We start from the raw sequence: 12866 nt of genomic DNA on the forward strand, positions 1-12866 counted from the left end.
ATTTTCTGAATCTAATTTTAAATAAGCCAATGTGAAACATTGCCAAAACAAATGTTCAATCAATTTCCAATGGGCCAGAATATGTATAGTTCTTTCTCATAATCTTTTACGTTTCTTTGCTTTTTTGTTCCTATACCTTGCTGTCTCTATTCCCAGGGCTGTCATAGTTTGAAGGCCACCTCTCCGGATGATCTTTTTTGCTGCCACAAGTACTTCTTCTGTAGATGAATACTTATTGAGGTTGAACTCATGGGTTACATTTTCTCCATACTGCACAATTCCAACCTGAAACACCAAGCCAAGGTGAGTTACATATGTAGCAAGATTTTCTGTTTAATTTTTCTTGAGTTTAAATGTGTAGTTCAGATACGCTACAGTTTAGTTTTTTAGGTGACTTTATAAATCCACCAGTATACAGGTCTTTCTACCTTAATGAGGATAATATCTAAAAACCAAAAATAAAACTGATATTATTAAACTTCTCAATGTTTGGGTTATCTATCCAGTCAATAATTTTTACAGATGAATACTGGTAGGCTTAAAAATATTTTATGATTGGGGTCAGAAGTTTGGCCTAGTGGTAGAGTGCTTGTCTAGCTTGTAGGAAGACCCAGGTTCGATTCCTTGGTACCACATACATAGAAACAGCTGGAAGTGGTGCTGTAGCTTAAGTGTTAGAGCTCTAGCTTTGAGAAAGCCCAAGTACATTGCTCAGGCCCTGAGTTCAAGCCCTAGGGCTGGCTAAATAAATGTTTTATGATTGGAATTTCAGTAACCAAATGATCACATTTTGTAAATAAGGAGCCTGAGTTTAAAAAGTTTGCTCCATAGAGCAGAAGTAGAAAAGGGTCTATATAAGTCATATAATATTCCAGGACTAATTTAATTCTCTACCGCTTGTCAACAAAAATCCGGTGCCCCTTTTAATTCCTCCATAGTTTAGTCACTTTCCCTGCCAGCTTCTGCTAATAAACAAAGATACAATGATACATTAAGTTATGCAATAAACACATAAATAAATAGATAATATTTTTAAAGGAAATTGAATATGTGTATTTGCCTTTAAAACTTCAACTAAATTATAAGATAAAGAATTAAAAATATATGTGATGGTAAGATGAGGTATGTATAATCTGAATAAGCAGGAAAATTGGTTATTCCATGTCTTTTTAGTCCTCTTTGTCTAAGAAAGGATCTGTTTGTCACTATTGTTCACTATCTGTCCTAAGACTGTTTTATTGAATTTGGAACAAGATAATCAAAACCCTGTTGGTAGTACGATAGGATATAACCAACTAATTACACGAAGTATTTCAAAAAAACAGATGAGGAAATATCTATTACTTTAAATCATTTTCTTGAATTATAATTAATTGAATGTGATAGACATATTTATCAGCCTTTGCAGAAATTTAATTATTTTCTCTAATCTCAATACAGTTTTGCATTGGTAATCCTGGAAACCACTGACTAATTCTGGAAAAGAACCTAAGCAAGTGTCACATTGTCTTCAGATATATAAATGTTCACCATATTTAAAATGAACTGCCTTTATTGCTTCTTTTTTAAATTATTTTGTCAGGGTGATGTATAGAAGGGTTACAGTTACATTCATAAGATAGTGAGTGTCTTACTTCTTGAACACTGTTACCCCTTCCTGTGTTTTTCTTCCACCTTCCCTCACCTCACCCTCTCCCAAGTTGTAAAAGTTAATTTCCAACATACTGTCCTGTGAATATTCCTGTTACACTGTTTCACCCTTTGTCCTTTGTCTTCCTCCCTTTGTGTTTGTCCCCTTCTCTGCTCTGATTTAAATTTTAAAAAATGTATATACAAAGTCAGATACAACAACAGCAAGGGATAAATACTAAGGAGAAAAAGAAAAAGAAAGAAAACCACAAACAGGAAAAATGAGTAAAGAAATAATTACACACAGTACATTAAAAACTTAACAGTATACCATGTTCGTTGCAGCAATATTTACCATAGCTAAGATATGGAACCAACCCAAATGCCACTCAGTGGATGAATGGATCAATTAGATGTGGTATATATACACAATGGAATTTCATGCTGCTATTTTAAAGGATACCATTATCCCATTCATAAGGAAGTGGAAAGACTTGGTAAAAATCATATTAAGTGAAGTAAGCCAGATCCAAAGAAACATAGACTCCATGGTTTCCCTCATTTGTAACAATTAGTGTGTGTGTAGGATTTTCAAAGCAGAGGAGTACAACAGCTCCTCAAAAGCTATGTGCATATCATATGGCCATAGAGGATGAGGCGAGCCAAATGAGCTCCTGGATAGGGAACAAGAGACTTTTCCTTGTGACTTTGTTAACTTCCATAGTTGTCCTGCTTAATTCTAGGTATCAAAGTAAATAAATACAGCAGTAGAAGTTAATTGTTCATCCATTCAGAACAGCTTATAGAGTTTATTTTGTTTTTCATGTCTCCATGTTTCCATTTGATTGGGCTGGAGTCTAAAGAATTTTGAAAATTTTCACTTCTACTCCTGTCAGTATCTGGGCAAATGCCAGCCCCTCCTTGGCTAAACTATTGAGTAGCCTCACCTCTCATTTCTTTGTCCAGCTCACCTGCAGTATCCTTTCCTCTAATTCTATGTTCCCTATTCCCCAAATCTTGTCCTTGATCTTGTCATCTGGAGAGCTTCATTCAATTGCAATTTCATTTGTTCTCCACTTGGATCTGATCATTAACTTTTGTTCACTTACCTATTACATCCAATTCATGAATTTCTTAACTACACTGAGACCTCAAGATAGCCAATAAATTCATTAATATTTATGCTTTTGTTGGCACTTAGCTTACATTCCATGGCCCAATCACTATAATCATTTACTTAACTCTTTTAGCCATTTTTTTCACTCCATTAACTCACTTGGCTCACTTTTCACCTTAGTTAAAGTCAACTACCTCCTTGGTGTGTTCTGTGACACACTGTTGCTGAATGAATGATGCATGATTTATAGACTGTATCCTTTTAAAACTGGTCAGGATTTTCAAGTGCGGTAGCACACTGGAGAGACTTTTAATTGTACAGGAAAGTATTTTGTGACAGACATGGGCTAATACTTTATATATCGTTATAGAACCTTCTATAAACTATTAAATTATCTGGATAAATTATTATCACACTAGGAAGAGTAAAAAAACTAAAAACTTTTAAGTCATAGCATATTTATCTCTATCTATCTATCTATCTATCTATCTATCTATCTATCTATCTATCTATCTATCTGCCTATCCATCTCTTATCTTTAATTTGCTTCTAATTATTCTACCTGACATTTCAGATGTCTGCCCTTGAACTTCTATACTGTTTTGCACTAAAGGTTTCAAGGTCAGCTTCCAGCGTCTTTTCTTCCTTTCTATCCCTCAGCTTCTCCTTAAGCATTGCCTGAGAGCAGGAAATGAAAAGCCTATTAGGAACAATTCTTTTTCTACATGCTGCCCAAACTCCCACCCCTGTCAGTCACTAACATAATCCATATTGACATTGCCCTTCCCCTTTTTAGAGCTTAGAAGCAAACGTGTGTGCAGTCTGCATTCTTCTCAACTGTTCTTCACGCTTTATCTCTGCAACTGCAATTCAAGTTCTAAAGGGGCAAGCAGGGGTAAAGAACATGGACTATGTCATGGCTGATGATGTTCTTTTATCCCTAGTATCGCCTTGCTTTGCTAAGTTGACCCTCAGACATTCCCACTTGATGACTGTACCATTTCACACAGGCCAGTGGAAAGCTGAGATAGCAGAAAAATGATGATAAACAGAAAGAGAATAATACAAAGAAGTGTGGGAAATGAGAGGAGTGGGTAATGGAAAAGCAAATCTCAGGGGAATGACATTCAGTGTATGCCTGGCTGCACGTTTCCTTAGAAACCAGACAAACTAAGATTTGTCATGAATCCTTCTCAGAAACAGAAATGATTTATTAAATTTTAGTACCGGAAAGGAGTTAAATAACAACAGCCACAATATTTATACACACACAGACACATACATGTGTTATCCTGTACTAAGTATTAGTGAGAACTAGCTTAATAAACATAGTTTAAGTCCCCTGTTATAATTTAAGGCCGATGAAACTGACTTTTATAGACTTCATGTGGAATCAAATCAGTATGAGAATTAAAGGTAGAAGTAAACCAACTGATGAAGATACATGACAATGGGATAGGAGAAGAGACAATCTAAGTATATTTTCACAGTGTCACATTGAAAAACCTCACAGAGGAAGGAAGAATTATCTTTCTGAATGAGATGGCCAGAAAAAGAACAGGTGACAGTTTATGAAAATATTTTTGGAGGAAGTCAAAGTCATCTTGTACCAGCAATATGTTAAGATGATAAAGGACAGAATTAGAATATAAAGCAACCAATTACAGTAGTCAATTGCATTGGAATGTTACAAAGCCCAGAGTATAAAAGTTAAATGTATTATATATATATCATATATATTATAGAGCTGGTGATAAGTGATATACATAGAAAACCTCTGGCAATTCTTCTAAATGGAAAAAGAAATCAGAAAAGATAGCAGCTGAAGAAAGCAACTATGTTGAAGTTAGATTTTCTTTAAGGGAGAATGGCAGAAGTATAACTATGTACCAGCAATAGTACAGAATAGTCTATCTAACCGCGGACTGTCATGCAAAGGGGACACAAATGGAAGGAACAGGTTGTTTTTTTTTTTTTTACAAATATTGGAAAGGACATATATTTTGTTTCACTTGTAATACTTCTTAGAACCTTCCACTTAAATATAAGATTTATAACTCTTCAGAAAAAAAAAAAACCTCCAAAACTCCTTTTACTCCAGGGAATTCTACCATCCCTTTGGACCTTAATAGGCATTTTGAAAAAAAGAACTCCATGGTCAAATAACTTTGAAAAACAATGAATAAAATAAGATCAAATATGTGTCTTTACAGCACCACACCTTTTCCTCATCTCTGCCTGCATCTTTCTTCTGTCTACTTGAAAACACCAAAGTTCTATGATACAGTCCCCATATGGAAGCATTTGCCCTTGATTCTCTCCCCAAATGTATGACAAAATTCCTTAAACTATGTCATTAATATGATATAAACTATGCCATTAATATGACAATATGCATTGTGTATCATTCATTGATTCACAATAAAAACATGGTATATTTTATTCTCATTTAGAGGAGAACTGCTCTACAATAGTATGAGTTAGCAACTTGATTTCTTCACCTTTGTTGGACACAATGCACTGTATTTGTATTTATTAAAATATATGATTTTTGTCTCATTTCTAAGTTTTAGATAGGAAAAAGTGACTTTTTATTGCCTATGAGATCTTTCATAACAATTGATGAATCAGATAATTCAGAAATATCTGTTGAATTAAAAGTGAATGAATCAGGCCGGGAGTTTTGCCTAGTGGTAAAGTGCTTGCCTCACATGCATAAAGACCCGAGTTCGATTCGTTTGTACACATACATAGAAAAAGTCGAATGTGGTGCTGTGGCTCAAGTGGTAGAGCTCTAGCCTTAAGAAAGCCCAAGGACAGTGATCAGGTCCTGAGTTCAAGCTCTAGGACTGGCAAAAAAAGACAAAAAAGTGAATGAATCACTCAAATGGCTACATCCATTTTGGAGTCAGAGAGAAAGGGAGAAACGTAGAGATTAAGACAGCTCAGAATTACAGGGAGCCATATTTAAGTCTTTAATGTCTGAATTAACAATGAGAATTTGAGAAAGACATGTTTTTAAAGTTACTATTAAGTATTTTGAACCACTAGAAAACTGGTAGTGATGCTGTGGCTCCAGAGGTAGAGTGGTAGCCTTGAGCTGAAGAGCTCAGGGACAATGCCTGGCCCAGAGTTCAAGCCCCATGATTGACAAGAAAGAAAAAAAAAGAAAGGATGGGGCTGGGAGTGTGGCCTAGTGGTAGAGTGCTTGCCTAGTATGCACAAAACCCTGGATTCGATTCCTCGGTACCACATATATAGAAAAAAGCTGGAAGTGGTGCTGTGGCTCAAGTGGTAGAGTTCTAGCCTTGAAAAAAGTCCAAATGACAGTGTTTAGGCCCTGAATTTAAGACTCAGGACTGGCAAAAAAAAAAGAAAAAAAGAAAAAAAGTAAAGATGGATTAAACCAATGAGATTTTCTGTATTTCTGTAAAATGTACAGTTGCTAAATATGATAGTTCAGACTTTGTGTCTGACTAATGTGTATTTTCATCCTACAGGAAGTTTCTCCCCTGATTTTTCAAGGCTCTGAGTTTGGTGATAATATAGTCTGCCATCAGACTTGGTTATCAGCACAAACCTTTCTGGAGCTTTTGTAGCTATAGCCAGGCTCAACCTTTTGTTATTATGGAAAGAGATGTTTCAAAAATAATGATCTTCCCAAGGAAATGAACCTTTAAAACAGAAGTTAAGCTGCCAGGTAATAGATAGGAAAAAGACATATCTAGCTGGCCTATCACTGGATGGGAGATGCCACAAAGACAATGATTTTGAAAAAAAAAAATGATGAAAGAATAGAAGAGGTTACAGCAAATTGTAGTCACTGTGTTCTTGGGAAGGACAAAGGCTATGGGAAAATCAGGGCTGGAATGAATGGGGCTGGACAAATAAACACCTACAAAAAAGAGAACAAAAAAAAAGAGAAAGAGGTTGCTGCAATAATGGCTTTAACTAAAAGAGGAAATAATAATTCCAGGAATTTCTTTTTTCCCAGTATGAATAACTTACTGCTTATTATGGTAAGTGATACATAAAAGTCTAGTCTATATTCCATAAATAAAAGAATAAAGGCACCATTCTGTCATCAAAGAATTCACAGACTACCAGGAGAGTAGGCGAGACCTAGGAAACAAGGAGAGATGTAACAGTGATAAGATCAAGGTATGTGAACCTTATGGGAACATTCAGAAACGTGACATTTGAACTGATAGTGTATTTCATCTCACATACAGAGTTAAGGGACAAAGACATTCCAGACAGAGGAAGTCCTGCATAGTGTGTACTGGATGAGGCTGGATAAAGAGTAGCTGAATGGCAAGAGTTAAAACAATCACAGAAGAAGCAGAGTGCCCAGGAATGATGGAAGCCTTTAAGGCTACTGGAACTTTGGAGTACTATTCCACAAGCAATAGGGTAGTGTTCAGTTCTAGGTAAGGAGTGATTAGTCAGGTGCCTGTTAGGTAGAGATGAGATAGAAGCAAAGCTAGAACAAAAGTTTTACTCTTATTGTATTGTATCACATCCAGAACCATAGCCTGATTGACAAAAGGATTGCTTAAGGACTTAGTCAGGCTTCTTTTTGGACTTAAAAGCAATGGATCAAGCCCCATGTTTAAGTCCTGTAGGGAAATAGCCATAAAACCTGCAGTAAAAAGAGAAGATAAATAATATTCCTAAAATTTAATTAATTTCTCTCTTTTATTTTGCCCAGTTTAGTGCTATGCTACACTCGTGCTGTGAATAATCTAGACATTGTGCCATTAGTATATTTCAATTTTATATGAAGCCTCACAATTTACTGGTTTTATTTAGGGTAATGCACTCGAATTTGACATATTTACATCATTCCCATTTATTATTAAAAACAATGTTACGCTTAGGTATTGAGGATCAATAAGACCTCCATAATGTTTATACCATCATATCTTTTACGGCAAGCTCAGAGTGTTTCAGGTTTGTTTTTATAGGTGGTTTTTAAAAAGGCAATTTTATAGCCTTTACTCTATCTTGGGTGAAAGACTGACTGGCAAAAATTCCTTGACTCCCTTTGCAAAAGTCTTCATGGGGTCAACAGATATATGGAAGCAATTTAAAGTAATTATTTAAAGTGGATACTTGCATCATTTCTGTGGTCTTTCCCTAATGTATGCAAATTACATGGATTCATACAAAAACTTTTGTTGTCATTTTCCTTTCTTTCCTTCTCTTCTTTTTCAACTTTGTTTTTATCTCTACCTCTCCTTCCTTCCTTCCTTCCTTCCTTCCTTCCTTCCTTCCTTCCTTCCTTCCTTCCTTTCTTCCTTCCTTCCTTCCTGGCTTCTGTCTTTCCTTGGATTTTTGAGGTAATAATTACCTTAAGGAATGCTTCATTCTTAGGACTACCTTTTGTTTTCATTGGTTGCAAATACTAATGATCAATGTATGGCTGAAACCAATCTTTATATTGTACCAAATGCAGAACTGCAATCAATACAGCAAACAAAACTTGAGGATGTAAAATCATCAAGCGATGTTGTTGTTGTTGCTGTTATGTGTGTAGGGCCCACAATGCCTTCAAACTTATATGAGGCAATATTTCTCTGTTATCCCTGGATGGGAAGGTGAATTTTTTGTGTCTTTTCTGATTATTCTTTCTAAGGTATCTCTTTTGCAGTGAGTATTTTATGATAGAGTCAAATTTATTTATTTATGTATTTTTATTTTTTTTTCTGATCCTGGGGCTTGAATTCAGGACCTGGGCACTGTCCCTAAGCCTCTTTGTGCTCAAGACTAGCACTCTACCACTTGAGCCACAGTACCACTTCTGAATTTTCTGAGTAAATTATTGATGAAGAGTCTCACAGACTCGTCTGTAAAGTCTGGCTTCAAACAATGATCCTCAGATCTCAGCTTCCTGAGTAGCTAAGATTACAGGTGTGAACCACCTGTGCCTGGCAAAATGCTATAACTTAATGTAACATTATATTATGCACATTACAATTGCAGGTCCAAAAATTCCAAACATTAATACTGTTCTATCTAAATAAAAAGAAAATGAAGACAAAACATTAAAGTTCATTAAAAGTTTCACATTCTCTCCTGCTCCTACTGAGGATTTATGAGAAGACAAAGGCCAACATTTGAGAACGTTGCATGACAGACTTCTTCATGAGTTTTCCTACGTGTTTTCCTGTGATTGCTAACTGTAACTTCTGAACTATCCAGAGACAGGGGTGAAGAGGATGAATGAAGGTACAGAAATTGTTAGTTGCCTAGCATAAATTGGGTCTGAAAAGGTATTTACTACAGTTTTTGCAGGTCATTCAGAGAATCATTTCACTGAGATATCTCACCTGCACTTTTGCCCTTAGTGAGTGACCTCGGTTGCATGGAATTACAGATGTTTTCTCCTTTTTTCAACATATATAGCCACTCATTTTCCAAAGATACTATGGATAGGATCTAACATGACCTCATGCTGGCTTTGGGTTTGAGTGACTCATATGCTGATCCATGGGAAACACACACATTCTTTGTTGTAATAAATTCCTGGAGAACAAGCTAATTCCTGGGCAGCTACCTTTACTCTGGCTGTCAGCAGACAGTAGCCCTACAGTTGTTCCAGACACTAGTCAACTATGTGTCCCAACTCCACAGACACACATCCAGATCAGTTTGATCCCACCGAAACCATTCTCAGTAGGATTCTTCTAGAAAGAAATCTTCCTCACAGACATTTTCAACTTGATTCTTAATATCACTGATACTCAGGAGACATCTCAAATTCTCTGCTCCACTCACTCTTGGCTTTCTATCTTTGCAACTTCTAGAAAATCTCTCCCACAATTGAATTTTATGTTTCTTCCTTCCATGAACAGAACTAGGAAGGATGAATAAAGAAGAGGAAAAATTTCCAAGTATTAAATATTTTCTGTAAAACAAGTAAACAAAGAAAGAATACTTTGGATGTGCTTAAATTATGTTAGCTACCTATTAGCAAAAAAATGACTGTCAAAACAAATAGTCTTGTTTTGGAACAGAATTGCTGTGAGGCCAATGAAAATTAGCATGCTATTCTAGGCAGATCCCTTTGAAGTGAAAGTATCATTCCCATTTTTTAATGTATGATTTTTTTCTGAAATTCTTCTTCTGAAAGAAGGTTGAACTTTATACAGTTGAAGTACCTAGTTAAATTCTCATTAAAATTGTTTAGCAAATATAATGGCTTGGTTACCAGATCTTCCCCAATCTCTTTAAAAGTTATTTCATAAAATGTCATTGATATAGCTTAAGCCAAAAACATAAAAAATAAGATAACAGAATACAAATAATAAAGAATAAAACTATGTTAATAAACATAAAAGAACATTACAATGCTAGTTCATAGGAAAAGTACCATGTTAAAGGTCTACCACCAGAGAAAATCACAGCTCTGCAGAAATTTGACCTACACATTTAGTGCTTACTTAGGGCTCAGTATTACCCAGAGTACTAGGTTGACTATAGCTGATGGTAAGAAGATAACATAGACTTGTGGGATCTAGAGGATGTGATACAATGAACTTCATTAGTGTTTCCCAAACTTTAATCTGCTTGCAAGTGACATATTTTTCTTATCTTAAAACACATATCCCATTCGAATGGCCACTTTCTCCACCTAAATATTCTAATGCTGAAAGGCTGGCATATAGTTCAACCATGTCTAACTTTGCAAACCAGAAACTAGAGGAGCCACGAAAGGAGCAACTGTTTCATTCAGAAGTGTCAGTAGGTAACAACCATGTCTGCCTCACTTTTTACCTTTATCCAACTCATAGCATAAAGATGGTATGTAGCGAGCCTCCAGTACACACATCTGAATAACTGAACGAGTGTGGTTAAGCTTCACAATAAGCAACACAAGCAAAATGTCAAATAAAAATTCATAAATGTTTGCATTTCTTTTATGGTCAGGGATGATGAACATTTCTTCATGTGCCTATAACTGTATAAAGCACTATAAAGCAATGAAATTAACTTCAAGAACTAAAATGAGAGACTTTGTTGTTATTGTCATCTTTTCCTTTGTTCTTGTATTAGCTCATTTGTTTTTAGGAGGATCGTGAGGGAGGCACAGCAAAACTGGGACAGAGGGTGGGCAAATGCAGCAGTGGTACTGATTGGGACAGGATGGAAAAATGGAGTGAGTGAGGGAAGGGGAGAAGAGAAGAAACGTACTCATTACCTAACTTACGTAATGGTCACACCTCAGTATATCACCTCTACAATAACTATAAAATAAATTTAGTTAAAAAATGCATAGATGCAGCCAATTTCTCTCTTTAAAAAGCAGGTTCTCTTGGAAAAACTTAGAAGATATTACAAATGACCATGCCCACAATGTTGCATAGAAATGTTCTTTGTGAAATGGAGTTCTGGAACTAAGCAACATTAACTCCACTCTTCAGCCTCAGGGTAAGTTCATTCTCTCTATTCACTGTGATCACTGGGCTTTATGGCCTGGCTCTCATTCCTCTGAATGGAGTCATTGTTACCACCAAAAAAGACACAGAACTCCATGAAGCCCATCCTCATACAGAATTCCTCTGATGGACAAGTGAAATAACTCTTCTTAGAATTTTTAATAAGGCAAATTAATTCATAGCTCTGATAATGAAAAACATAAAAATGTCTACAGAACCAGTGGAGCACATAAACAGTGACTGTTCTTTCTTTCCATCAAGAACTGAGTCACTGATTGCTGATCTTCACTGAAGCAGTGATTATTATTCCAAAATCATTTTGGAGATTTTCCTTTTAATATTTTTTATTATTTATATTTTATTTTACTTTTTATTGTCAGGGTAATGTATAGGGGGGATTACAGTCACATTCACCAGATAATGGGTGCATTACTTCTCACACATTGATACCCCTTTTCACGTTTTTGTCCCCATTTCCCTCCCTGCATCCTCTCCCAATCGTCTTGTTTCCCCTCTTCCCTTTCCTATTTCAAATAAACAAATAAGCGTATATACAATATACCAGGTAACAATTTCCTTTTAGTTTTGAAGCAACTTTAAACATGTCACAACTACACTGACTTTCACAAGTAGTTACACACCATTTTTAGAGTAAAATAGAAAAGAAAATTTAATGATAAATCTAAACGAGTTGTGGGGGAAAACCAAGATGGGTAGGGGGTGTGGGGGGGGGAGGGAAACGGGTACCAAGACATGTGAAAGGGTATCAATGTATGTGAATTAATGCACCTTCTATCTGGCAAATATCATGTAACCCTTTTACTAATTACAATAAAAAAATTAAAAACTAAAAAAAAAATCTAAATGAGTTGTTTAGCCATGTAATCTTAGAAACCTCAAACACAACAAGAAAGTTATTAGCTTTGGAAGGAAAAGATTGGATTAAAAAATAAAATAAATGTTATAGCATAACAAAAATGTAGAAGGAAAGAAAACACTTGATGGCAAAGTCTTGAGATAAAAGTGTTAACAATTTTGCTCTGGCAGTGATGAGATTGGGATCTGGGAAGCCTATTGTGGCCAAAAAATCTGATATGATTAAGGTGGAGGGGGGGCTACCCCAGGAGGAAGGAGAGTCAGGGTGTAATACAAGGAGATATAAAACTATTATTTACGATGTTAGGTAAGATCAGCCTGGAAACTTAGAAGTAGAGCTCTTAGAAAGTAAGAACTGGTGGGCTATATAATTCAGGAACTATGTGTGCTGCTGATGTGTGAAGCTAAGGTACTTTCAAGATTCCTCCTAATTTTTATTTTATAGCTGTAAGATCTAATTGACCAAGCTGAGCATGATACAGAAATAAGAAAAGGAGGAATGAGAGAGAATGGTCTTCAGAAAGTCAGGAAGGAAAGAAGTAAGAGTCCAGAGGGAACAGGAATAAGAAAAAAGAGAAAATGAAAGTTCTGAAAAATGGATATTTAGGATCAGGCTACTTTGTACCTCATGTTAAGAAGAGTAACGTATCCTTCCAATACCTCTCCTGATTCACTTGGGAAGGTCAACTGTACCTAGAAAAATCTGCAGCTTGTGACACCTACAAGCCTATTTCCTTTAATGATTTTACCCTGCTTTCAAGAAATTCTGTTTGTCCAGTGGTATGGATAGACAGACAGACAGA

General features: G+C 35.8%; 1 protein-coding gene across 1 annotated transcript in view; it reads right to left on the reverse strand.

The window, feature by feature from the left end:
• Itga1 (integrin subunit alpha 1) overlaps positions 1-12866 on the reverse strand; it is a 132491-nt gene that overhangs the window by 51345 nt on the left and 68280 nt on the right. The window contains exon 7 of the mRNA XM_090331957.1: positions 137-285. Coding sequence (XP_090188083.1) covers positions 137-285 — 149 coding nt within the window. The remainder of the gene's footprint in view (positions 1-136; positions 286-12866) is intronic.

This window comes from Megascapheus bottae, chromosome 4 (genome assembly GCF_031878675.1).
Source record: "Megascapheus bottae isolate mThoBot1 chromosome 4, mThoBot2.hap1, whole genome shotgun sequence".
NCBI classification, from domain to species: Eukaryota; Metazoa; Chordata; class Mammalia; order Rodentia; family Geomyidae; genus Megascapheus; species Megascapheus bottae.